The following is a 27155-nucleotide window of genomic DNA, read 5'->3' on the forward strand; positions in this document are numbered from 1 at the left end:
GCGCCCATCTCACTCCCTTAAACTCAGTGAGGCTGCTCACAGCATAAGGCCCTCTTGAACCTGATTTAGGGTATCAAAATCGGCCCTTACCGACGAGCCTCTGTGTCTACACTGCAGCTGGGAGCACGTGTACACGGACACACAGCGAGGGCAGGAGCTTGGGCTAGCTGGCAAAGTACAGTCACTCCTGACCCCCTGGGTACATGCTCAGACAGCTAGACTGAGCTGCTGTCCATGCTGCCATGGCCACACTGCTATTTTTAGCGCACTAGCTTGAGCAGACCTAGCGCGTGACTCTCTGCAGACGCTGGGAAGCACGCTCCTAGCTGCAGCGTAGCCATACTGTGTTGCTCCCCACCAGACACATGTACGGGGTGCAGCGGTCTACCTCCCATTCATTTGTACAATCTCTTATCAATCATGCTTCCAGTTGTGAGACTGGGATTTGGGGCAGCCCATTCTGCACTGGGGGGGTTAGTGGCACAGTGACTGGGGGTGAGGGTTCCTGACGGGTCCAGCCGAGCTATTAGCCTGGTAAGTTGGTACAGCTGCTTGAAAAGATTGGGAACTGCTAGCCATTCTCTTGGTTGTACTGTTCTCCTTTACAATGGGCTGATGCAAACCTTCTGAAGCCATTGGCAGGTCCTTTCCCCACCAGGTTCACAGCTGCTTTGGAGTCTCTCCTTTGCAGCAGGCTGTCTGCCAGGGTGCAGCAGGCAGGTTCTTGTCCTGGTTCTCTCACACTTGCGGTCCAGCAGAAGGAGGTCCCTTTGATTAGACTCTGTGATGGAGGAGGAGCCCAACAAGCCAGACCTGGGGGGCTGGATGGCTCAGGCACTCGGTGATTGGAGACGGTGCCCAGCCGTCCCTGGTACTGACCAAAGCTCATTCTTTGCGATTGGTGGCTGATGTAAAAGGAGTCTGATGGTCTGTAAGCAGTGGGGAAGGTTCCCAAGTCACCAGTTAGCACCCACTGAGGCCCACCCCTCACTTGCAGAGTTGCAGTCACAGTAGAGGAATCAAGGACTGAACCGCCCTCTTGCAGGCAGCATTGCAAGAGATAGCATGGTTTGCTCTGGATCCCACAGGAGAGAAGCCACGTGTAATCTGACAGAACGGAGTCTGATTCTTTATGCACTGATTTGGTTTGTGCACATGAATACAGCCCCGTGGCTTTCCCATCACGGAATACATGACTGAAGCCACGTAAGCCACCCATCTGCAAGTCCACTTCTATTTACGGTGAGTTATTTACCTAAGGAGACATTTATGTGCTCATAATTAGTAAGACAATGCAGCACCGAGGCGTTCATGATAGCCTGGTTCTTAGCACAGAGCAAAACCATCAGTATCTGAAATGACCCATGACAGTGATTTGATTAGTGAAATGTGTAACTGAGCTCCCAGCTCAGCCTCACATTGAAAATCAGCTTCCAGCCTCCGCCGATCAGATCAGGGAGGTGATGTACTTAAGTTTGTGCTTCATTTGGCAGGGCCATAAAGCTGAGTCACAGCAATGTCTTACCCAGGGGCTGCGGGGACCACGCTGAGCCTGTGGGTGCTGCATCCCAAAACACAGGCACACGAAGTAATTCAACCACACCGAGGAACAGCAGCCAGGGAAGGGAGAGGTTAAGACGCAGTGAAGCAAGGGGACAGGAGGTGCTTCTGGCTGAGATTTCAAAGGAGACCGAGAAGTATAGGGAGAGCGTTCCAGATGCCAGGAGGTACTGAGAAGGCGCTCACGCTTAGCCGAGTGTGTCTGTTCCCCACTAGGGCTGGGTCTCATAAGAGGCATGGTGTGTGGACACTGAAAACATTGACCCTGCACACTAAGCCCGGGCTCTGACACAGGTTTGAGCTCAAGCCCCTTGCCTTGTCTTGTCTTTCCATCCACACACATATCAATCTGCCTTGAGTCAGCAGGCACTCAGGACCAGGGGCCTAGGACCCCAGAGTCCAAGTCCTGCAGAGACTTGGGTCCATTTTGCAGTGTGGACACACCTCAAGCTGCAGACCTGAGTCAGAGGGTTGGCACAGTGCAGTATGGACATATTATCACAGCTGTGGGACCCGGGTCCAGCCTTTGGAAACCCAGCTTTGCGATGCAGTGTGGACACTCAAGCATGGGCTTGGAAACACTGAGTCCACAGAGCTGGGCATAGGTGTGCCATGTAGACACATCCAGAGCTGTGTGTTCAGCATCACTGTCCGGATACAGCTCAACACAAGCCAAGGCAGTGCCCTTGCTTCCTGTGCTTTCGGACACACTCCCACCCCAGGCTTCACGCTCAACTGGCTGAGTTCAGGCTGGAGAATGAAGCGTGGTTTAATGAATGAATAATTTGAGCAGATACAGGGCATCAGGTGCGGAGTCAAAGCTTGGTTGGCATCTGTCAATCACTATTAATGCAAGTAATGAGCCATCAATACCACCACTCCTTCCCCGCAACAGCTTAGCCAGGAAAGCTGCAAGTGCAGCTGGAAGGCTGAGAAACTGCCACGCTGGCAGCCCAGAGAGAAAGCAAAAACCTGAGAGTCAAGGTTCCTTCATGTCCTATTCCCCCTGCACATCTGCCCTGGAAAGCTGCCGGCATCTGCCAGGCAGGGACGTTTCCCTCCATGCCATGTTGGAGATGTATCATAAGCCCATTTGGTGTGAGCAGCCTCAGCCAATGCTCCTGAGGGGGCAGCATTGACCAGCATGTGGAATTCTGGATCCCCGAGGCTTGGAGTGTGGGGTGTGTTTGGCTGGGAGGGGTCAAACTGCCCCACCCCATCCCCTTTTCTCAGAAGCAGAGCAAATGGCAGGGTGTGTCAGAAACTCCAGAGTCAGAGCCACCGGCCACTGCAGAGCAAATCATTACCAGAAGAAATTCGAACAGATGTTCAGTCCCACGCTAGGCCACCTGCCCCACGCAGAAGGAGTCACTGCAGGATCTGCAAAGCCCCTCCTGTGCGCTTCTCCTCAGCCCCGGGCAGAACCCAATGGCTTCTGCTGCATTTCGCTGAATTCCCGGGTTTGTCCAACCTCATGGTTAAAGCGGAGCTCATAGGGTGCAAATCCACCCGGGGATTCCCTGACACCTACTTGGTCCCGAACAGCTCTGCCTGAAGCTTCATTCTTCTGGTAGAGGATCAGGGTGAAGCCACCAGCTGTGGGCAAACACTGCTTGTCACCGGTGCTCCTCTCCACAGGCGGCGTCACCTGAGACAGGTGCCTGCATGCGGCCATCCTAAAGGGGCTCCAAGCAGGCAGGGGCAGGGTAGCAAGTTGCCAACACAGCAGCTTCAGCTCACAATCTGAGCTCAGCTCCTGTTGTCTGGTATTGATTGGCTAAAACAGCCCCAAGCGCCTCTATCAGCCCAAGGCCATTTGTGTGTCTGCAGGCCGCAAGAGCTTTGGAACGCCAGCCTGCTCCCTAAGCTAAATTAAAGGCTTAACAGCGCAGCAGATCCTCCCATGCCCGATATCCTTCAAAAATCTATTAGCTTTTATGGGGAGCTGTCTCCATATAAACAAGAAATGGCCCTGTGCCCCGCAATTTACAAACTACAGCTACACCATGGGCTCATTTTTAAACCTCCCTATTCCCCTGTCCTTCCTCAAGCCCTTGCCTCCGACTCTCCATCTCCTACAGAGTCCCACCTTCTGGGAAACAGAGGCTGCTTCATTCCCTTTTCAGGGCTGCTGCCATTTTAAACTGTGACGCAAGCAACTTTACCACCTTGGTGGCCAAAATCCCTCTAGGCTGGGGCTAGACCGTATTCAAGATGGAGCTAGCAATGGGCTAGGTAGAATGTAATGCAAAGGGTTACTGTGCAGGTACCTGAGGGGTGTGGAGCTTAACTAGGTCTTCATTAGGCACCCTTTAAATAGGGAGCACTGAGGGGAACAGAGGGTAAAACCATATGTATGCTGGCTCTGCTCTCAAGAAATACTGAGTTTACTTCTCTGGCCTGTAGTCTTTGTTACACAGAGTCTCTTTGTTACACAGGGCCTTACCATGGAGCTATGGTCAGAAAAGTGACTATGTACAAAGGCCTCTTATTCTGCAGAGAACTCTCTGCATAGCCGGAGCCTGCTGCCAAAGCAAAGGCCTGTGTTTCATTTCACTGCCAGCCCTAGGGCTGGGGCTGCTAGGGAAGAGCAGGCTAAATTCTGTCCTGTCACCACTTGCAGGGCGCGAGGCACCAGTGGTTCCACCCACTGCAATTCCACAGGTTACAGAAGCAAACTTGGCCCCTGGGATCTTTATCCCCGGCAGTGACACTCAAGCCTGTTTTGCTTTAATCCCAGCCAGACTGTGCATGTTTGTAGGTGGGAGAAGCCATAGTTTCCCTTGGAAATTTCATCAAGAAGTTGTTGTGAGATAAATGCAGGACTGCGGGGTGCTCCTTTCATGGTCAATTTTCAGAGTAGATCCTCACTTTAAAGTGTAAACTGATTTTGCTTTACAAATATTAGGTCCAGTTTTGCATTTCTGTAGTTCCTTCAAATGCTTTATGGGCCTTGCAAGCCATTGACTCATCCTCAGCTTTTTAATGTGAGCTGCAGTACCAGAGGCAAGTAATTAATCCTATTGTACACATGGGGAAACTGAGGCACAGACATAGACTGTGACTTGCCTACGGTCACAGAGAAAGTCCATGGAGCGGGCTGGGAATGGAACCAAGACATTACTATCCATCCACTGCTCTAACTATTCCATCATACTCCTCCCCAGTATGAGACAAAACAATGAAACTATGAGGCAGTTGGGAGGTGTATAACATTGAGGTGCATTGGAAGAGCTTTGTCAGACTGGCATAGCAGGGGTGGGACATAGGTCAGGACAGAGGTACATCAGCAGAGCAGGGAATGACTGCTGTACAGCCATTGCCTGCTCTGTGCCGGACTTTACCACAGTCGCTCTTTAGAGCGACACTTTTACAAGAATCAAATTCACCCAAAAATTTGGAAAGAAAAAGAGTTATAAGAAAACAGTGGAGGAACTGTGAGGATGCTAGCAAATTTAACAAGTGCTCAAGCTGTTCTTCAGGTACTCTCCGAAGGGGACTAATAATTTGAGCCATTCCACACGAAAGCTCAAGGAGGGTCATTTCTGTGATTATATGCAAAAGTAAACGACATGCTATGTTCCATCACCAAGAGCTGTGGGGTCCTGAGTTTAATTCCAAGTGAATTACATATTTTATGGAGGCTGGGGGCTCTAAAACAAATATGAGGGGAGGAAAACAAAGACCATCAAGATCATAAGCCATCCTGCCTCAATCAGAAATCTTTAGCCTGATGCTCAGCCTGAAAAGCTGACGAGAAAAACTCTCTGCAGCATTGGGAGAAAGAAAACCTGATAGCCTCAAAACAGGGGATGGGAGAAGAGAGGATGCTTCCATGAATTCCACTAGAAGCTAACCATGCAGATTTAACCTACCCAGAGGAAGCACTCAGCACACCTGCGGATGGGCTCTCCACAAAGTCCTTTGACAGAGACTCGATCAGATTTTGTACAGCTCCAAAGCAAGCATACAAAAGCCCAGATTGGATCATCCATGCACTAATGACAAGCTGTCTGAGGTCAGGGAGGGAGTCTTCAGTTCAGTGACTGATGCTTCCCTTGTAAACAAACATTTATTTACTTGCAAACTGGATGGAAAATTCACCTTTGGGAAAGGGCCACATTTGAGGCAATTTCTTGTTTTGCTTAAGTCTAAAAACAAAAGTTTATTCAGCATGGATATACTGTTGCAACCAATACTCCAGTTTGCATCTGAGTTTGTTTAATTTCTCTGGATACAGGATAATCCAGGAGACTAGGAACCACTATAGACAGCTGCTTCTGAATGCTGAATATAGCTTGGAGTGCAATTTCTCTCACTTGCTAGTGTGTCTCATAAAAGTTAGCGATAGTTAAAAGGAAATCCAAGTAGTTCTTCACTAGAGCTGAGTTCGGATTTTTCTGACAAAATGTTTTTCCACTGGAAAAATCTTCGAAACAGACGCTTCCCAGTTTTGAAGAATCTCTCATTTTGGGGGGAAAAAATTGAGTTTGAAATTGAAAGTTTGGGAATATCCTAAAGTCCTACTTCAACACTTCCAAAACAGAAAAGGAGTACTTGTGGCACCTTAGAGACTAACCAATTTATTTGAGCATGAGCTTTCGTGCTCAATTTCGTGCTCAATATTTCATGCTCAAATAAATTGGTTAGTCTCTAAGGTGCCACAAGTACTCCTTTTCTTTTTGCGAATACAGACTAACATGGCTGTTACTCTGAAACTTCCAAAACAGTTTGAAATGACTTTTCATTTAGAAATCTTATTTAATTTATACGTAAAAAGAGGTTAATTTTTTTAAAGGTCAAAATTGAAACAAAACATTTTGATTGACCTGATCTGCATATTTGGGGTTCATGAAAATTTTCAAGATGTCAACTTTTTGTCCTGATTCAGGACAGGTGTTCTCCCCCCATCTCCCGCCTTCTCAAAAACTTAAATTCTGTGAAAACTGTTTCCTGCCCTGCTCTTTACTACTCAATGCCATCTATTTTGCATCACCGTGCATTTCCAACATTGTGGCTCAGGCTAACCTATCCCTGGTCTGGATAACCTACCAAGGTTAACATTTTCAGAAGTCCCATTTTCCAAAATAACTTTCACACTTAGAGCTTTATTTGGTCTGTGATGCATCCAGAGCAGGTCTAGCTAGGTACCACTCAGGCTTAGTTACAGGGCAAACTGTGATGGAAAACAGCTCTTCTTCTCGAGGCTCTGAAAGTCTCTCAATGCCAAGTGCTTCGATTCCCAGAAAAGCAATTACCATGCAGCAGATTACAGAGCTAATAAAATCCCATTACACCATTTCGGAAAGTAAATCTGATCTGGATGCTGCCAATTTATATCAGACGTCCCATGAAAACACATCCATTACAGTGGGCATCCGGTAACAGCCCCAAACGTACAGTCTCTATGTGTGTGTAACACGAGGCTATAATATATCACACTAATTAGACATCCGATAACAGAAGGGCTGATAGAAACAACATTAAAATCTCTTTAAAGATGAAGACAAACCCCAAGGGAGAAAATTCAGAGTTAATTATTCTGCTACAGTAGCTCTAGTTCAGTTTCCCCTCATGCCAGGCCTAGCACTACGATCACCCTTTGTGCCCAGGCCTTAAGCCACCTTCTCCCTGATTCTCAGGCCCTTAGTGGGCCTCCACGCCTAGGCTGCCCTGGCTCTTGGCCACTACAGCCTTGCCTGACATTGTGACCAATGTGCAAGCAAGGAAAATGACTCAGGTGCAGGAACACACTTTCCTCTCCTCTCCAATGGGAGGCTCCAGTTTACATGCCACGAATGGTCACAAGATGAGCCCCATGGCCTTGGGATCTGCTCATGCTTCTGAGCAAGAATCTGGGCTTTATTCACCTTTGGGATAGTTATTGCCATGACATCCCCCTTGAGATCGGGAATGAGGCAGATAGGAGGATGACAGGAGCAGGAATTCAGTGCGCAAGGTGCCAGGGTTGATGACCCTCTCCTCATCTCCAGAGTGGGCCAATGTAAGGATCACTGGTGCATTCTCTATGCACCAACCACCTCCTGCCAGCCAACATGCCCTCAAGAGGCAAGGAGGCAGACCATCCACAAGACCAATGTAGTCTTCAGCCTCTGAAGAAGCTGGCAACAATGGGGGCAATTAATGCCAACTGAGATGGTTGCTGGATGCATCACCCCTCCCTTCCCCAGACCAGTCACTGTGCGTCATTCCAAAATGAGGCCAGGTGTTAGCAATGCCCATCCTCATATCCAGCTGTGCATCCCACAGGGGTTCACCTACAGCTGGGCAGTATCCGCAGCACAGGGCATGGTCCCTGGCTCTGCTACAGTAGTGCTGCTCATGCTTTTTATTATCCAGATTCAATAACAGCAAACAGCTCTGAGCTGTCTGCACTCCCCGGGAGAGGACTGGTAGTCCTCTAACAGCCGAGAAATCAAATTAGCCCTGGCTTTGCACTCTCTTTCCCTGACACAACTCCTGGCAGTCGAGGGGGAGTTCATCAGGGCCTCACACTAATCCTTATCTTGTTTAAGTGACTCCACGCTGCCATCTGATGCAATTTGCACCGTGCTGCAGCCAAGGGCTCCAATTCCTGCCTATCTGTTTTGCCATCAGTTCCATTAATAGGAAATTTCTTCAGGGAAAGCTTGACTGCTGTGCCGTCCGGGAGCAAAAAAACCCAAACCAAACCAAAAACCCAACCCTGGTGATAACTATCATTGCAGGGCCCCAGGGTCCTGGACTGCTCCCTTCGGTTAGATCATCACAGAGGAGCCCAGTTCTTCAATGCTCACCTAGGAGTCCACCTACCAAACTTTATCAATGCCAAAAAACGCACAAGAGCGTTAAAAGGGAGATAGTCTTTCACTAAACAATTAGCGGCCTTTCCCCTGCTATTTATCTGCAGCTCAATTTTAATAATGATTATTTCAGCTGAGCTATGTCTAGAGGCCCCACCCTCACAATTTTCCTGCAAGTCTCAGGGCATTTGGGGCTTCTCAAAGTTCCAGCCCCCAGAGTCATCTTTTGGGGGAGAAGGTCAGCTTTCTTTTCAAATAGTTTCTACCCCTCATGGTTAAGAAAAAATTGTTTACCACATAGTGGAAAAAAAATAACCCCCCAAAAATAAAAATAATAAAAAAACAAACAAAAAAAACCAAAAAGAAGAAACCGAAAATTTATTTTTGGCATAACAAAACATGAGATTTTTCAATCTTATGATTTTTGAGGCCTGACTCATGATTTTGGATGCTTGGGGTTGGCGAGTCCATGACTGTGGCTCCTGACTGTGACTGCCATAAAAATAATAATTAATAATAAAGACCCAGGGAGAACATTAACTGTACTTAACAAGTGGAATACTCAATTAGTTGCAATAGCACCCCTAAGCTAGCCTATAACACAATCAGACTATCCCAGAAACATTCAAGTGATAGTTTTGCTCTTCAAATTTTGCTTGCCTACAGGGAATTAACTGCATGGCACTGATTGTTCGGCGCATATTGATTATTTGCCATTTGGCTTTGTAAAGGGAGTTTTTTAACAAACGTATCCAGTTTCATTGATCATTACATGCCACACTTCAGGTTGTGACATCACACATCGACACTCGGGCTTTGCCGTTCGGAAGCAGTGGTTCAGCTTTGTCCTGTTGTGCAAACGGCTCAGAAACCCACAAGTCATGTGGGAGAATCAGCCAAACGGAAAGCTCTCAGTGCGAAGTGGCGGCCAAAAAAGGGCTGACGTGATACCACTCATTAGCCCTTTTGGCCACTGCATCGCACTGAGTGCTTATGTTCCGCTTCAGTGCATAAACAGGAGAATCTCAAGGAGGAGCAGAGAGGTTATATTACCTCTGTATTTGGCACTGGTGCAACCACTGCTGGAATCCTGTGTCCAGTTCTGGGATCCACAATTTAAGAAGGATGCTGATAAATTGGAGAGGGATCAGAGAAGAGCCCCATTAGAAAAGATGCCTTATTGTGACAGACTCAAGGAGCTCCGTCTATTTAGCTTAACAAAGAGAAGGTTAAACAGTAACTTTGTGACAGTCTAGAAGTATCTACTTGGAACAAATATTTAATAAGGGCTCTTCAATCTAGCAGAGAAAGGTAGAACATGCTCTATTGGCTGGAAGTTGAAGCTAGACAAATTCAGACTGGAAATAAGGTGTACATTTTTAACTGCCATAATTTAGCCATGGTTATGGTGGATTCTCCATCGATCACTGGCAATGGTTAAATCAAGACGGGATGTTTTTCTACAAGATCACCTTAAGGAATTATTTTGGGCAAGTCCTAAGGCCCATGTTATACAGGAAATCAGACTAGATGATCACAGTGGTCCCTTCTGGCCTTGGAATCTAGGAATAAACCTCTGTGTTACATAAGAGCATGGAAAAAGAGACAGCCCAATGGACAGGAGAGGGAAGATGTTTTCAGCTTTAGTTTGAAATGCAACAAAGGGTCGGATTGTGTCCTCACTTACAGCAGTGTAAATCAGAAGTCACACCACTGAAGTCACTGGAGTTATACAGGTGTCAAGCCTAGGGATTTTAATGAGTCCTTAAACCTGTATGAATTTGTTTTACTTGAAAACTTCCTCTTTTCTCTAAAAAGGAAAAATTTAAAAAGTAATCAGAAAGTTGTAATATTCTAGACACCTGCACACACTTGTACAACCATACACGTGCACACATATCTATACTTTCTTCCCTACGTGCCTGAATAGAGACATCCAAATTCATTGTGGGATAAGCAGGCCACACTCCACAGCAATCAATTCAGCTGCATCAATTTAGCCAGTTAAACTGAACAGACCGTGTGAAATCAACCCTTACTGACCACACATCAGCTGCCTAGAGGTGGCTCCTTATTTGAAGGCTGATCAAAACTGGGTGGGTAAACTTTAAAGTAGCTGTACACCCTCATTGGCCATATGATCCTTAATACAGGTCTCATTGTGTGGATGTAATATATACGTTACAGCAGTTTAATACATCTTGCTGCAGGAAACCTCACTCTCTTTTCATCCAACCCACTAGCAGAGCGATAGTTAACATTATTCATCCCCATTAAATTCCAATCTCAAATCAGAGGGTTTTGTCTACAGCAAAAATGAGACATTTAAAACAAATTATAGAAAAACCACCACCATCAATTCTATCTGAAACAGCTTTTAGCCAGGTCTCAGGTAACAAATTGCCTCCCTGGTTAACCTCATGCAGACATGCCAGTGCCCTCCCTGCCTGGGGAGAGACTGAGAGGCACTGTGCATTTGTCCCATGTGACATCAGTCCGGGTGGGTGGGTTCCTTTTTTATCCTCCCAGCCTGAAATGTGATGCAGCAGAGGAGTCTGATTGCAAGATTAATTACGCATTTTCAAAAACCTGACCTTTGGGGGGGGGGGAGGGAGTGAGCAAAAGGTGTACCTGCTGCCCTGATTAGGTTCCCTTTATCTGCAGAGGGATGGATAGAAGCGGGAGTCAGAGCGGAGGAGAACCAGAAGACTCAGTCCTACATGTGGAATCATTGTGAAGAGGAACTAAGAAAGACTGCGACCCTCTGGATCAGAGCCATGCCACCCTCGACTCTTTGGGCATTTCTTGCTCTGCTGCTGTTCGCTTTTATGTTTCAAAGTGAAGGTAAGGAAACTTATGGGAAAGTTAGGGGGAGTCTTGTAGGTGCTGAGAGATGGGTAGAAGTATTTTAATACAAGCCTGATGGCTTAAATTCTGTGCATGAAATACACCAAATCTTTTTTTAAAGAGACACTCATGTTATCACAATTGATCTATACAGCCTGATGAAGGGGGGACACCCATAACAGGTTATGGAAAGGGTTCTGTGATTTTGCATGTTCAGAGGAGTGTCAGAAATGCAGGTCAGGCTCTGGAGCAGAGAAATTAGCAATAGCCTTTGTGACAGGCTAACGGGATGTTTTTAGACTCGATAATTTTAGACTCAATAATAAAAGGCTGCAGAGTTGAAAAGTTTAAGCTTGTTTAGTCAGAGAGGATTAAAAAAAAGAGAGAGAACACAGTGATATATATATCAATTTGGAACCTGTTGCCCAAACACTTGAGCTTGGTAAACAGATATCCCTACTAATGCTTCGTTTTTCATAATGGAGGACTAAATATTTTTGGACGACAGTTAACAGAACAGATGTTGAGTTGTTTTCCATGCTCCTACTCCCAAGCAGTGCAGACTCTCTCATAACTGTCAGTTATTAGTTAGGAATCATTCTTTATTGTTGTCGAACTTTCCCGAGCAAGGGAAGCAATATTGTGGAACCAATGCAGCTGTAAGGTTTCAAAGCAAGGGCATGTCTGAGATTTCCTTTGAAGGCAGGTTGGAAACTGTCTTTCATTGAGTATCATTTCTGGCCCCCAAAACTGTTGCATTAGAGTGAGGATGCAGAAGAGGAAAGGAAGGAATAGCTGTCCTGAGTAAACAATGATAAAAGCAGGGAGGAAAGGGTCAGATCCTCAGCCAGTGGAAATCAGTGTAGCTGCACTGAAGTTAGTGGCCCAGGCTGGTTTATAACAGCTGAGCTTCTGTCCCAAATATATTTTATGGGGGTGGGGGAGAGACATAAACACAATGAAAAAGCAAAAGTGGCAAGATCAGCTAGGAAGCCACTGCCCTGGAATCAAAGTCACCAGGACTCTTCAAGTCACAGCTGGCTGGGCACCTATTGGAAGAAGTCTAGCAAGGTCGGAGTCCCACACAGATAGCAGAAGATGCACTAGACAGCTTAATGTTGGCCTCTTCCAGCCCTAATCACTTTATGCTTCACTAATGGGTCGCTCCACTAGAAGCTACTGTCACATCATCTAACCCCCTCCCCCCACCTCCCAGCCCCGCCAGCAACCAACGTTGTTCATGGCGTTCCTCACTTTGAACGTTTGGGAAGCTACAGCCAGCGCCCTACAGCACCCGCTCCTCTCTGGCATATGCAGGAACCACAGGGTGTTTGAGGAAACTAACTTTAACCAACCAGCAAGAATTTCACATGGACTTTAATGCCTTTTTTCTTTCTGGTGAGTGCAAACACGCATAAAACGCGGTTCCTGTGCTGTGGACCTGCCTCCCCTATGCTCAGAGTCCCCCTTCCATGCCAATGAACGCTATTTTAAATGACATGCCATAGATAATCCAGATCCCATCCTATTAGCCCAGCCTCATCTTAGTTCCAAATCTAGTTTTAACATCTGGCTTGAAAATGATTAATAAGCGTTGAGCACGTACCCTCCATCTTCAGCGTGCAGCCAAGCCCATTAGAGATGAGGAGTTGGGCTGTTTTCCCTCCATTCCTTTCTTTTGAGCTCCACTCTCCTTGTGTCTGTTACTCAAGCACTCCTGGTTACCCAAGGAAACCCAGAGTTTTAGAAACAACTTCAGCAGGAAGTGTGAAGGAAAAAAATATCACATCCATGGAGCCTGCTTTATACATACCCCAGAGCATTTGCAGTGCCTCATTGTTCATTATAGGAGTTTGCACCTTCCCCTAAAGCATTTGGAGACAAGATGTAGGACGAGATGACACCTGACAATTTCTGTTTTCTCATCCTACAATGAGACAAGCCCCAGGGCTACTGAAAACTCAATTTTCCCTCAGGATCACAGTGGTAGGAGTACTAACGTGTGCCGATGAACAACGCAGATCTTCTAGGAAAACTCACCATTTAATAAGCCTGAATGGGTCTCATTTCTACACACAAGAGACCTATGAGTGAAGCCACGATAGAAAACACCTGGAAGGAAAAAAGCTGCTTCTTTGTTTAGAGATTGATGCAGAAAAGTGAGATTTCTCCCAAGATACCTAGGCAAAGAGGGGGAAAAAAAAAGTGTCCCAGCAAATTAGACCTTGGTGTTTCTTTAGAAATCTAATGAATCTGCAAAGTTGCAAGTTTAAAGCTCTTATTCCTGCAGAAAGATTGTGGTTGATTAGTTTTGATTTGATGGGAGTAATTCTGCAATGAAGATCTGTGGTCCAAAACTCCAGTCGAATGAAAAAGGGGGCTGACAAAGGGTTCACCTGTTTAAAGATGCTACCTGAAGTCAATACACCACTAACTGAGGGCTCATGCAGGATGTAAGTAGTGCACAGGGTGTGGGCTGACTTTTCAGCACTGGAGTCACTTCCACCCTAAAGGCGAAGTTGTCCCCCCAGCCACCTGTACTGGTTCTGTCTCCAAGGCCTTGTGTGTGATATCTGCATCCTGGCTTCCCTCCTGCTCTGGGCAGCTGCCACTGGGAGCTGTCCAGCAGCAAGCCTGCTGAAGAGAGAGGCTGGCATCCTGTGTTTTCATACCAATACTGCCTGCAAGAGGTAAAGGCCCAAAGGCGAAACTCCGGTGACTGGTACTTCTCCGCTTGGCAGGGCTGATCACTCTGGGTATGTCTACACTGCAGCTGGGAACGTGCCTGCCAGGCCAGGTAGTCAGACAAGTGCTACTCTGCCCAAGCTAGCATGCTGAGCCTAGCTATGGAGATGTTGCAGCACTGCAGCGGCTGGGGCTAGCCATCCAAATCCAAGCAGGCCCAGCCCGTTGGGTCTGAGTTTCAAGATGATTGCTGTTAAACTCTTTGACTCACCTGAAAATTTAAGAGAAGGGGGGTTGATTTGGGAACATCTGAGATTTTGATTTTTCACCCCAATTCAGGATGAAAGAAAAAAAAATCAAATTCTGAACAATCATCAGGATGGGAAATCTGTTTCCCACCCAGCTTTATTTCTCGCTCTCTCACGTGCACACACAAACACACGGCAAGACTAGGTTACCTACTGAGGTGTCTGAATTCTACCAAATTTTCTCCTCTTCTGAGCTTACACAGCGCTGACATGAAGAGCAGCTCTGTGGAGCTCAAAAGCTTGTCTCTTTCACCACAGAAGTTGGCCCAATAAAAGATATTGCCTCACCCACCTTGTCTAATATCCCAGGACCCACACGGCTACACCACCACTTCATCTGCAGAGTTTGGCAGGGCAAGCCCCAAAAACAAACCTTTGTGAGCCCACTATGACACGTTGCACCATTAAGGGCCACTTGGAAGAGAGCGTGACAGAGTCGACAGCACAACGACCAAACAGCCTGTTTTCCTACCAAACAACAGCCTGTTTTCCTCACCCCCCTCACATCCTCTTTTGCCTTACACAAACCTGGTGGGGGCTCATGAGCCCAGCTAACTTGGAGGCATTATAGGTCCTAGGTAAAGCTTTTTTGTTTTTGTTTTTTTAAAGAAAGATGAAAGGCCCCTTTGTAGACAGCTTTTCCCAAGTCCCTGCAGATCTATTCCTGTCAGCTCCTTTTATTACATGTAAATTGTGCTCTGGTTAGATGGTCATGTTTGCGGGCTGAGCTGCAGACAGGGTTCTGTGACTTTGACTTGACTTTCACTTCACAAGTTGCCTTGTGAACAGGAGCATTGCATTGGGGGCAATCTGTTATGCACTCAGTGCTCACAGCATTAATGCAGAGAGCTTGCAGGACTGTTTGGAGGCCTGACTTTCAAGATACCAACAAGTCTAAGTATTAACAAGTGCTGCTATTTAACTACAAAGTGAATAAAACTCTGTTCAAAGGTTCCAAACGGACAGCACTGGCAAGTGGGGACTTGATCCCCTATCTCCAGGACAGGTACAGCCCAGGCAGTGGCAGAGTAACCTTTTCTCACACACCCTCTCCCCCACCAGTCACCCTTGCTGCATTTGTGGTGGGAGGAAGGAAGGAAGGATTATTGTCCCCATTTTACAGATAGAAAACAGACAAATTAAGTGATTTGCCTGGGTCACACAGGGATTCTGTGGTGGGGAGAGAACCTGAAGCCAGATTTCTGGAAGTCCCAGACCAGTGCTTCAACCACAACGCTGTCCTTGCTCTTCAACTTTCTGCTGCAATATTTGAAAAAGCGTTCCCTCAGCAGGAACAAACCAACCAAGCCATGCTTCCTTAAACACAGCCTTTTATTGCGGGCCAGTGTCTGGAAATTCACTCGCTCTCTCAATCCCTCCCCCTGCCCCATTGCCAGACTCTTTCTGGGGGTTTGATGGTAATGTTGTGACTGATTGGTGTGAAGGTGCCAACCAGGGAGCAGTGTTTCATTACTACTAAGGCATGGGATCACAGCTATCACAGCTTGTGATGGGCCCCTCATTCATTTGAAATCCCACCAGCTCTGCTAACACTTATTAGGCAGAAAGGAGAGCTACAATCCATAACTCCTTTCCTTTTGTCAGTCCAACACAGAAGGAGAGGAGGAGCCCCGCTAGCTGGTTTGCTGGGCAGTAATGAAAGCCATGATGGTGTATGGAGATGGCTTGCAGAAAAAAGGTTCCCATTGACTTCAGCGGTGCCAGAGCAAGACCTTAAACCATCCCCACATCGCAGCTGATTATGGGGGCAGCCAAGGAGGGAGGAACAGGCCAAGCAATGGGTATTTGACCGACATCCAGGCAAACCAGCTGCTCTGCTGTTGCTTTCCAAGAAAAAGTCTGGCTGTAAAAACATTGGCCAAGACTACTTGGAAGCTTTCACAATGTATGAAACTCTCAGAACCTGATCCATGCTAAGACGACCATTGACTTCAATGGGCTTTGGATCAGGTCTTCAGTCACATAAATACTCTTTAAAAAAATCAATTAAAGAGGTAAATGAATTAAACATCTTGGTTTCTCTTTAGCTTCAGCCTCTTCCTCCTACTCCTGTGCCCTCCACTTCCCTGGGATAATTTGATTTAAAAAAATACTGAGGGAAATTTTAAATATTCCCCGGGTGGGAATAGTCTCACCTCTGCCATTGATCCTTGTCCATGTCTGGAGATGACAGATCTGGAAGCTAAAACTCCTTCACATGTCACCTCGTACCCAGCTCCCACAGAGAGCCCAGGGAGAAGGGCCGGGAGCTACCCATGCACTGAGCTAGCAGGGTGGCTTTTTGGAAAGAAAATATACATTAACCATGAGGTCAGTCTTGCTGTAAATCCTGTTCCCATTAATAACACAGGCAGCCACCTCCTGAGTGCCCCCTTATGGCCAGAGGTCCCTCTAAGACACCTGGCCTCTGTTTTCCCCTCTTCAGAGCCCTGGAGAAATCCACAGTCCACAGGCAGTTCAAACAATCCCCACAAGGGGCCCTATTTATTTAGTCTTCTGATACACGATGGACCTCCAGGACCCGACCCCACTTCAGCGTCTCTCTCCTGATCCAAAACCCCATGGAGCCTTTCAGAAAAACAGTACATAAACTCAGTCTTCATCCCAGTTTCAGCTGGGCACATCCCCACCACCCTAAGTGCCTGTCTTTCTGCTCCCCAGCAACCTCCTGCCTGGAGTTTGTTCTTCTCCACAGCCCCTTCCAGTTGCAGTCTCTTCCCTGCTTGGACAGAGACTCTCCCAAGTCTACCTGCCTGGAGCTCACTCGGCCCTGCTTCTGAGCTTTTCTCCTGCCGACACAGAGCCCTGCAGGAGCGTTCTTACAGCCTGCAGCATCTGCAGATATAGCTTCCCCTTCACTGCCACTTCCTGCTCCTTTCGTACTGGAACCACCTGATTCCTCTCAGGTGGGGCTGATCCTATAATCAGGGTTGCCTTAGCCCCAGGCTCTGCAGCCCACGAGGCAGGCCAGCCTGTTACACCACCAATATGCACTCTGTGCTCTTTTTGAATGGAAGAAAGATCAAACCCCTTTGAGTATGTGCGGACCTTGGGCAGGACAATTTCAGGGTGCCCAAAAGTTATCTGAGAGGCAGAGAGATGTACCTGCAGTACTTTGAGCAGCTGGGAGCCAGGCTATAGGCTGCAATAGTTCAGATTAGTGGAGCTCCCCATCCCACAGCCAGACTGCATTGCAGGGTCTCAAGCCCAGCCCATATGCCCAGGAGCAGACAGTTCCACGTGGTGAGCCAATAAAGTGCTTCCTTGTTCTCTAGTCGACAGGAGCCACACCGAGCCAGTCCTGGGTGGTAGTCACTCCCCACCTGAGATGACCCGGCAGGCGCTGCACTGAGCTGGTCTTGGCTGGAAGCTACTTCAGCTAGACTGAGCCATGCTTTGCTGGGAGTCGGCTTTCCCTGAGCCAGGTTGCTTTGCGTCAATTGTGCAGCAGCATGGAGAGAGAGGGAACGGGGAAGGTGAGGCACTGAGCGGGTTCATGCCCAGAAATGAGTCCAAGGAAATGTGATTTTTTTTCCCCTTAGCTGCTCGGAAAAGGAACAACAGGACTTTGAACTCTGCCAAGCCAGCCCTGCTCCAGCTCTCCGACTACCTGCTGACTCATTACAGAAAGGGTGTCCGGCCAGTTCAGGACTGGAGAAGGACAACCAACGTAGCCATTGATGTCATGGTATATGCCATTCTCAGCGTGGTAAGTCCTCTGCTTTGCCACTGAACCCAGAAGCCCTAACACTTCTGGGGCTGAGGAGTGGAGGTAGGTACCTCTGAGCCTAGGGAGGTTCGTATGCCACTAAGTTTTTCCACATCCAGGGTGAAGTGTGGAGACACATCCTCTTTAGGAGCTGGACTTAGGTAAACTAGGGCAAATCACTTGGAGCCATGTCTTCAAGTGCTCAGAAACCATTTAGGCACCTAATTAAGGGTGAGATTTCCAAAGTGCTCAGAACCCAACATGCTGAGATGATATGGAACCTGGCCCTAGTTATAATTTAACAATATTCAATGCACCGTGCCAGAGAGGCTTGACCACAGACAAGGCAGAGTTGCTACAAGAAGCCATCCACACCCACCCCTTACTCCAAACTGAAAGAAGTTTGCTCTAAAATGTGCTGGATCAGTGACTGTGTCTGAAGGCCCCTCTGCCAACAGGGCAGTTAGAGGACAGACAGGCCTTCTGGCGGGGAAAGCTGAAGAGCTTAAGAAGGCCCATCCGTGTCCCAAGGGATCTGCAATCAGAGGTTCTGTTGCTTGTTATTTTGCCATCACCCCACCTTCTCCTCTTGTGTTCTTGCCAGTTGATCCCCACTGACATCTGGAGCTGGGTGATCATTTGTACCCAAGCCCTTCCTGATCACTTTGGGCCCTTGGCATTAATGACACAAGACCAGTAACCCCTGAGCTGTGAAATGCCCTTCGCCGGTTTCACCTTTTTGCTTTTTATTTCCAACAGGATGAAAAAAACCAGGTGCTGACAACCTACCTTTGGTACAGGCAGGTGAGTGGCTGGAACCCTCCCGGCTCTCTCGCCCACTCTCCTTCGGTGGGACTTGCCCTGGGCCCTCTCCAGGGTTAGTCGCATTTATCGCTGCAGCGCCGGCACCCATAGTAACGTGGCGATTTCTCAGACAGCCCTGGAGATGTTGAGAACGCTTTGTGCTCAGGAGCCATGTTCTTCTTGAGGGGGGTGCTGGCCTGTGGGGACTTTTTGCTGGAGACCGTCAGTACCTCTGTGAAGGCAGGCCTGCTGCCTGCTTCACCAAAGGAAACTCGGACATGTCTGCTGCTCACGTCACTCTGGCCAGCTCCTGGCTTGTATTCTAACTTCCATTTTCCTCATGGGGCAGAGGGAGTTTACTCCCACAGCTCCAGGATAGGAGGAGACCAGTGGGGCATCCCCCTTGGCATCCACATGAGAGTTCTCACTTTCTTTTCACTCAGAGCTCCCCGAGCACACCATCCTTTTCTCTTTGGCTATGCAAAGAGAGTGCCCTATGGGCTCCTAATGGTTCTCAACTAACCTAGTTCATCCCAAAATGAGAATGCAGCCAAATGAATAGCTGGGACATGGATATATCCACAGAGTCTCCAGAAGATTAGAACAGTGCACAGACTTGCTCCAACACCAAGAAGACATCCCCTTATGCAGTAGGTAGCCAACACGTAAAACCCAGCACCCTCTGGAAAGCAGAGAGACCGGTGGTTCAGAGCGTGTGCACATGGATGATAATGTCCTAGCTTAGTGCAGCGAGGTCAAAACCATCAGAGGATAACCAGTAGCATGTGGGGCACAGAGCTATAGGATTAGAGGGGAATGGGTGAATGCTTTAAGCTTTGTATAGTTGGGCAAGTACAGTAATTGGGAAGATAGGCTTTGCTTTGTATCTAATACTCCTGCCAGAGGTTGGGAACTGGCCTGGAATTGATCCTGCTGCCTAAGTCCCCTCTTATCTCACTTCTGCAGCACTGGATTGACGAGTTTCTCAGGTGGAATCCAGAGGACTTTGATAACATCACGCAGATGTCTATCCCCACCGAGAGCATCTGGGTACCAGACATCCTCATCAATGAGTTGTAAGTGCAGCAAAGTTCTCGGACAACAGCCCATGGGGCCTGGAGATTTAACTCTCTCCCGCCTCCCCCGCAAGTTCACATTCCACTTTGTATTCCCAGCACTGCTGCTGGTTTGCACAGAGCTGGCAATATCCCCACATACCGTACACTGCAGATGGGAATAGCTCAGGAGTTGGGACATTTCCAATGCTGGCTGACTATAAACGTTCATAATTACCCTTGCTGCATTTGGGGTGGAATTCAGATATTCAGAGGAAGGTTTTGTACAGGAAACACAATGCAGGGGCAGCTGCAGAACTGCCAACCCTTCCTTGGGAAAGAAATCTATTGTTCTTAACCATCTCTATTCTGCTAGGATTTAAGGAGCTGCCATGATCTCAGGCACTTGCCACCCTTTAAAAACTTTACAGCTTTGCTTTGTGCAGTGTGATAACTTCAGTGAGGCGTTCCTGGTACTAATCAGAGGGAGTGTGTCCACAGAGAGAGTCCTACGGCAATGCTAACGAGATGCAAAGGTATAGGGCTGTGTGCAAACTCACCAGCCAGGGAAGTTAAAAAAAATATCATCAAAGCCCCAGCTAAAGTCATTTCCCCCCTTTCCTTCAAGGCTCACTTTGTTTCTAAACACATGACTCAAAACCAGACCAAATCAATCCCCAGCTATCAGCTCACCAGCCCCTCTGAGGCCTTTCCAACCCCAGCCAGCTGGGAGGACCCAGGACCCAGCTTTCCTCTAGGGTATTCTCCTTTGCACCACTTCCTCCCTTCCTTTTAGAACCATGTGACGAACACAAACCCAGTAACCCCATATACATCAGAGGGGCCTTGTCACCAAAGGTAACTGTTGTATGTGTCTGTCCTTTGAACGTTAAGGAGTCTGCCATAGTCTATTGTGCTTCCTACAAGTATTATTTGTATTACAGCAGTGCCTAGAGCCCCAGCTGAGATTGAGGCCCTGCAGTGCTGGGCGCTGTACACACAGGCAGTAACAGAAAGCCCTGCGCTGCAGAGATAACAGTCAAACTAGACAAGTCACCCACTGAGAGAAGCATTGGAGCTATAGTTTGGCTGAGTGGGGGTGATGCTGGTAACTAAAGATGGGGGGATGACTGGTTGCGGGAGGGTTTGCGGTGGGAAAGAAGAGATGGGTACACAGAGCTGGAGAGTCAATAAACGTGTAGGTTTCTTTGGGGAACAGGTAGGATGGGCTGCTTGTCTCCTTGGAGAGGTTCCTGGGCACGAGTCAGCTGGCAGCAACAGGCTCTAAACAGAGACCTCTGCATGGTCTCAGGCTGCTGGACAGCCCAGCTTTGCCGGCTTCAGGCTGCCCAATGCCCTGCCAGGAACGCGAGGGTCACATCTAGCGGGTGTCACAGCTGCTACCATTCCTAACAGAGATGCTCTCCCAACTGTCCCGGCTAGCCGGGCTTGGGGCACTTCCATCCACTGCAGCTGGCATTTCACCACGGTAGAAAAGAGCCAAAGGACTCTGCTTTATTTATTTATTTTTGACGGGGGTGTTCTCATTCTTTGTGCCCTTCAGCGTGGACGTGGGCAAGTCCCCGGACATCCCATACGTCTACATCCGCTACCATGGGGAGGTCCAGAACCTCAAGCCGATCCAGGTGGTGACTGCCTGCAGCCTGGACATCTACAACTTCCCCTTCGACGTGCAGAACTGCTCGCTCACCTTCACCAGCTGGCTGCACAACAGTACGTGACAAGTGGCCCTGCCTTCCCCGCTGCACCCTGCCCTTCAGGAGCCTTGGGAAGGGAGGGACCAGGCCAGCTAAGAAAGCCTCCAGCTGCATGGGAAGTCAATATGACCTGGTCTGGGACTCTATAACTCGCAGTCACTTGGTGGGTCTCAGTTTCATTCCCAGTGGATATTGCAAAAGGCACAAAATGGTCCTCTTACCAGCAGGGAAAGCAAGGACTGAGCTGGCTGGGCTCCCTGGGTCAGTGCTGGGCTCATTGGTACAGGCAGCCTGGGGTTAGCTTGTATTGTTAGCCCATGGCCGCCCAAGGAGGGACAGAGCGGGGTAAGAGCTAGCGGGGCGGAGGGTGTCATGGAGCAATCACAGTCTCTGGGAGCACGCTGGCTCAGTGCAGGCCATGCCTCACCCCCCTAGACAGCCCTAGAAATAGGGAACGCATGCAGGCCAATCCGTCCTTGTGAACAAGGAGAGAAGAGGAATGTGGCCTGGAAGGGAGGAGCGTGACGCTCCCAGATCTTGTAGGATGGCTGTGGGCATGGAGTGCATCAGCAGTGTTGGGGGAAGATGTCCCTTCCCCTCAGGTCCCCAGCCCTGATGCCCACCTCTCTTCCACCCCACAGTCCGCGACATCAACATCTCTCTGTGGCGGCAGCCCGAGCTGGTGAAATTTGACAAGAGCATCTTCATGAACCAGGGAGAGTGGGAGCTCCTCTACGTACTCAGCCAGTTCCGGGAGTTCAGCGTGGAGGGCAGCGACAGCTACGCCGAGATGAAGTTCTATGTAAGGGCCCTCCCCTGGTTGGGTGTGGGCCGTGTGTGTTGGGGGAAGGGAGGAGAACTGAGCTGGGGAAGCACCAAGGTGCAGAAGGCAAATGGTGCCATTCTCTCTCGACTTGGGCAACCGTTCTCCTGGCTCTAAAGCGTGCAGAGAGGTGGCTGAGCAAACCCCGCAGCACGTGCTACCTGCATATCGCGGTGGGGATAGCAAGGACTGCTGCAACACAAGCTGCAGCACATCACTCCTACAAGGGGGCAGGACTCCCAGCCTAGGTCCACTCCAGTGCAGCTCGCACCTGGTTCGCTCACGGGAGGCAAACGAGGTCGCTCAGCATGGCTTCTACCTGATGGCCAGCTTCCCCCTTTGGGTTCAGCTGCTGCCTGCAGACTGCAGAGCTTCCCCCAGCACCCTGGTTTGAGCCAGAGTTAGTCGAACATCCAAGAAACACACACACAGAGTAAGCCCAGATGCCGTTTGTTTGAGCCATCTGAGCAGCCATTTCCCCCAGCATGAAGTGGTTCTATAGCTGGGGCCCCCCTTCCAGGGCAGGGCCGTTCCTTCCACTTCCAGGCCATAATATGGCCATAGAGCATTAAAAGTCTCCAGTGCTGATGGTCCGAGGATCCAAGCCACTGCAGGCGTGTGGCTTAATGGACTGTTTATTGGGCAGCTGGTGACTATAAATAAGGAGCCCAGAGGGTGCGCTGCGGTGGGGTGTGTGCATGGAGGAGCAGCTTTGCAACCGGAAATGCAGGCCAGCTGAGCCGGATGCCCTTGCTCTCAGTCTGTGCTATGCCCATGGGCCTAGGCCCTTCATTTAGAATGGGGGCGGCCAGGCAATAGCCAGTCTCAGCTCCACAGTGCCCTGCCAAGCTGCTGCTGCCAGTTCAAAGCCAGACCAGGGGTCACACGTTAGGGCGCTCAGGGTGGGAAGCAGGCAAAGCTCCCCACAGCAAACGAGCAGGGCTGCCGCAGAGAGGAACACATCACAGCCAATGCCATCTGTGCCTGCAGAACATAGCAGCCACTCAGCCAGGCCCCTGGGGCCAGCAAAGCTCTTGGCCTTTCACTTCTGACAGGGTTGCCTGGCAATACCAGGCCCCAATAGCAGTGAAGGGGAGCCAGGCAGCCACGGGCCTTTATTCCCGGATGGCCTCCTCCTGACAGGGAACTCTCCACCTTCTCCGCCCCCTCTTGTGCTGGCAGGTGGTCATCCGGAGACGCCCCCTCTTCTACGCTGTCAGCCTGCTGCTCCCCAGCATCTTCCTGATGGTCATGGACATCGTGGGGTTCTACCTTCCTCCCGACAGCGGGGAGAGGGTGTCCTTCAAGATCACCCTCCTGCTGGGCTACTCCGTCTTCCTGATCATTGTGTCGGACACGCTGCCGGCCACTGCCATCGGGACCCCACTGATAGGTATGATAGCACCCATCACCGTGATTACCTAGGTGTGCACACATCCCCGGTTGAAATCTAGCACCTGTCTCCCTCGCGGAGTCCAGAGCCAAGAAGGGGCTGGATGGTGATAGTCTGGGGCAGATGAACTGTATGGCCAGAGGATCTGGTAGGACAGTGCACTGGACAGAATTGTGTGGGGGTGCTGTGGGTTGGGCATAAGGACCATTAGCAGACCTGTGGCAGGGAGAAGACCAGAACTAGGATATCAAGAGATGGGGGCTGTGGGTCAGGGTTGAGGTGTACTGGCAGAACTGTGTGGTGCTAGGGAGGCCAAGTCTGAAGTAGGAGGGTCTGCTGAGGGCCAGAATTACAGGGCGCCCACACAGCTCCAGATGCACTTGAGGACAGGAACAACCAGGGTGGTGTATCAAGACTGAGGGGAATTGTCAGAGCTGGGTGTGGGGTGACTAGGACAGGAATATCCAGGATGCTGGTTGAGTCAGGGTTACGCTGAGTGATACGCTGAGCTGCCAGGGGTCCCGGTAGGGCTGGAGCAGGAGGGGGTAACATCGAGAGAGGTGAGTACAGAGAGCTCACCCAGGCCCTGCCTGGGCCGTGCCTAGTTCTAGCCGAGAGACTGACCCTGCTGACCATGGACCATTGCTGCCTTCCTCTGGCAGGCGTCTATTTTGTTGTGTGCATGGCCTTGCTGGTCATCAGCCTGACTGAGACCATCCTGATCGTGCGCCTGGTCCACAAGCAGGATCTGCAGCCTCACGTCCCTGACTGGGTCAAGCACCTGGTGCTGGAACGAGCCACCATCCTGCTCTGCATCCGTGACAGGAAGAAATTCTACCCCAGCAGGACACCGAGTTCGGACATCAGCCGGCACCCAGAGAACAATGACAGCACAGGTACGAGCTGTGGCTCTGGGAAAGGGGGTAAGGGCCGCAGGGAGCTGGCCTCCTGGCTGCACGTTACTATCACAACCAAGGGGGGTAAGCTGCATGGAATTAGAAAGAACTCAGGGCTCACCTGGTGGAGCTAGACCATGATGCAGGGAAGCAAAACACCTGAACCTGCATGATAGGGTCAGTGTTGAACTCAAATCCTCCTGGGGCATTAGCCCCAAACCGTGAGAGGGGCACCCCACTGCTCTCAGCGGGACCCCGGGGACCAGCTTTGCCCAGGAAGTCCATGTGGCCCAGGAAGGAGCAATGGAACAGGATCCCCTTTGGGCCACACAGCTCGGGGACATCGGCCCTATTGCACAGCTTACAAAGGCACCCCAGGCATCTTCACTCCCTGCTGGCCCTGGGGCAATGGGGTCAGAGCACCACCCCTCTTTGGAGCACATGCCCCTTGGCCTAGCACGTAGAGAAAAGGGACATACTAGATTTAACCCCCCTGCCTGCCCCCAGAGGCTGTTTGCTGTAAGAGAGGGTGGCTCTGGGCCAGACACTGGGGAGGGGGGCTCAGAACCCCACCTCTGGGGTGGTATAATGCCCAGCACAGCCAAGCTCAGCAGTGCAGTGCTGAGACCTCTGAAAGGCTGCCCCCTCTCTCTCTTGTTCCTACAGCCAAGCTGAACCACTACGGCTGCGAGAACCTCCGCAAGTATGAGAGGACAGCAGGCGCAAGGCCATTGCCGGCACCTCCGGCACAAGGAGAGAGCTCCCCAGTGGTGGAAAGCATCCTGCAGGAGATCGCTGCCATCCGCCAGTTCCTGGAGAAGCGCGACGAGTTCCGCGACATCGCCCGCGAGTGGCTCCAGGTGGGCTACGTGCTGGACGTGCTGCTCTTCCGGGTGTACCTGGTGGCTGTGCTGGCCTATAGCATCACGCTGGGCACCCTCTGGTCCATCTGGCAGTATGCATGAGCCGTGCCGGTCTCTGCAGGCAAGAGTGACAGGGCGCTCCACTGCCATGTTTTAAAGGGGTCATTCCCAGCTCCACAGACTTCCCTGTATATTCTAACCACAGAGATCCAGCGACTAGCAATTCTTCATAGGTGGGCTCCAAACACCATGGCTGGGAGATGGTTAGAGAGGGATGAACAAGCTTTAATTAAATCTGAGCCAACGCTAACTTTAGCCTAACCCCCTTTCCGGTCTCCAACTAACTCCCTTCCCACTCACATGCCGCACACCTACTCCCCTAGTCCCGTTCCAGCTCCTCTCTCATTTCCATCAGGACACAGAGAGCAACATCCCACCACACAGGCTGGCCTCCCTGTGCATCCGGCCACAGCAGAAGCAGGAGATGGTGGGAATATACCAAGGGAGCCTGAATGTGCACAGTTCCCAGGCTCACATGCCTCGACTGCTGGGTGCTGAGCTGACCAGAGCCCTAGGAGGCTGACTTAGTCCCAGTCCAGACCCAAACACCTATCAATTTGTTTATGGGGCGCGGGGGCTCCCAACCACCTAACCCCAGCCTCTCCATGCCACCTCAGTGCCTTGCTGGCTCTGCGCGTGCTTTCCTTACATCTGTAGCAATCCATGTGCTTTTTCAGCCCCTTACATCTCTTATCCTAGCTCTTACCATACACTTTAGCAAGTAGGATTTTCTTGTTTGAGTATTTCTTTCAGGTTACTGTGTAGCAAGTAGGTCTCTGTGAAGGTTGAATAGCTGCATGCTGCCGGGAACAGCCGGTAATTTGATGGCATGGCTCTTTTGTAAATAGCATCCCACGTAGACTATGTGCTGTGTATGGTGTTTTGTTACCTGTTTCAATTGTCTTACCCAAGAGATCTTGGAAAACTAAATAATAAACTGGATGCTTCATTCACTAAACCGAAGAGGACAGAGAGTGACTTCATGTAGTGGCACGTGGGTGTTGGATAAATCCACTCGGCAAGGTGACCACAGGAAAGCATGGTAGATATTTGGAAAATGTCTCCAGCAAGGGCACTCCATACTGGCCTAACCCTGCTCCCATGGGAGCAGAAAAAGTCCAACGCTGAACACATTCGCACCTCCCGCCCTACATGACTGGCACTGGAGTGCCAGGAGTGTTCAGCACCAAGGACAGAGACTACAGGAGAAGAGCACCGATTGACGGCTGTGTGTGGCGGGCAGGAAGGAGGGGCTGTTTAAATGCTTCTCAACTTCGCTGAGGACTCTTTTGCTCCTTCCCTTTAAGCCTAATTAAGGCAGTGGCCCATTCACATGGCACATACTGTGTCAGGCTCACACATGGCTGGACACAGGGGCAAAGAGCAGGGACCAATTGCACCTAGCACAGTGGTCTCCTGGTCCACGATTGGGGTGACCACAATCTGACTAAGCCCTTGGGGTGGCTGTGGAGGTGCTGGCCATGGGGAGCCCACTTTAATGTCACAACTTCCATCTCCTCTGTGCTCTTTGGTCAGCTTATCCCATCAGCTCTCTTTGCCCACTGATTCTATTGTAGGGCAACAAATCCTCATATCTACGTGCACATGTG

General features: G+C 49.7%; 1 protein-coding gene across 1 annotated transcript; it reads left to right on the forward strand.

Moving 5' to 3' along the window:
- The first annotated feature begins 6819 nt into the window (after positions 1-6819).
- HTR3A (5-hydroxytryptamine receptor 3A) lies at positions 6820-25587 on the forward strand. Its single transcript, XM_073320607.1, has 10 exons — positions 6820-6941; positions 13854-13906; positions 17767-17933; positions 18693-18737; positions 19704-19813; positions 21357-21526; positions 22152-22312; positions 23516-23726; positions 24389-24649; positions 25289-25587. Exons 1-10 carry the CDS (start codon positions 6820-6822, stop codon positions 25585-25587), a joined length of 1599 nt encoding a protein of 532 aa, XP_073176708.1.
- Positions 25588-27155: the final 1568 nt, after the last annotated feature.

This window comes from Lepidochelys kempii, chromosome 22 (genome assembly GCF_965140265.1).
Source record: "Lepidochelys kempii isolate rLepKem1 chromosome 22, rLepKem1.hap2, whole genome shotgun sequence".
Lineage (NCBI taxonomy): Eukaryota > Metazoa > Chordata > Testudines > Cheloniidae > Lepidochelys > Lepidochelys kempii.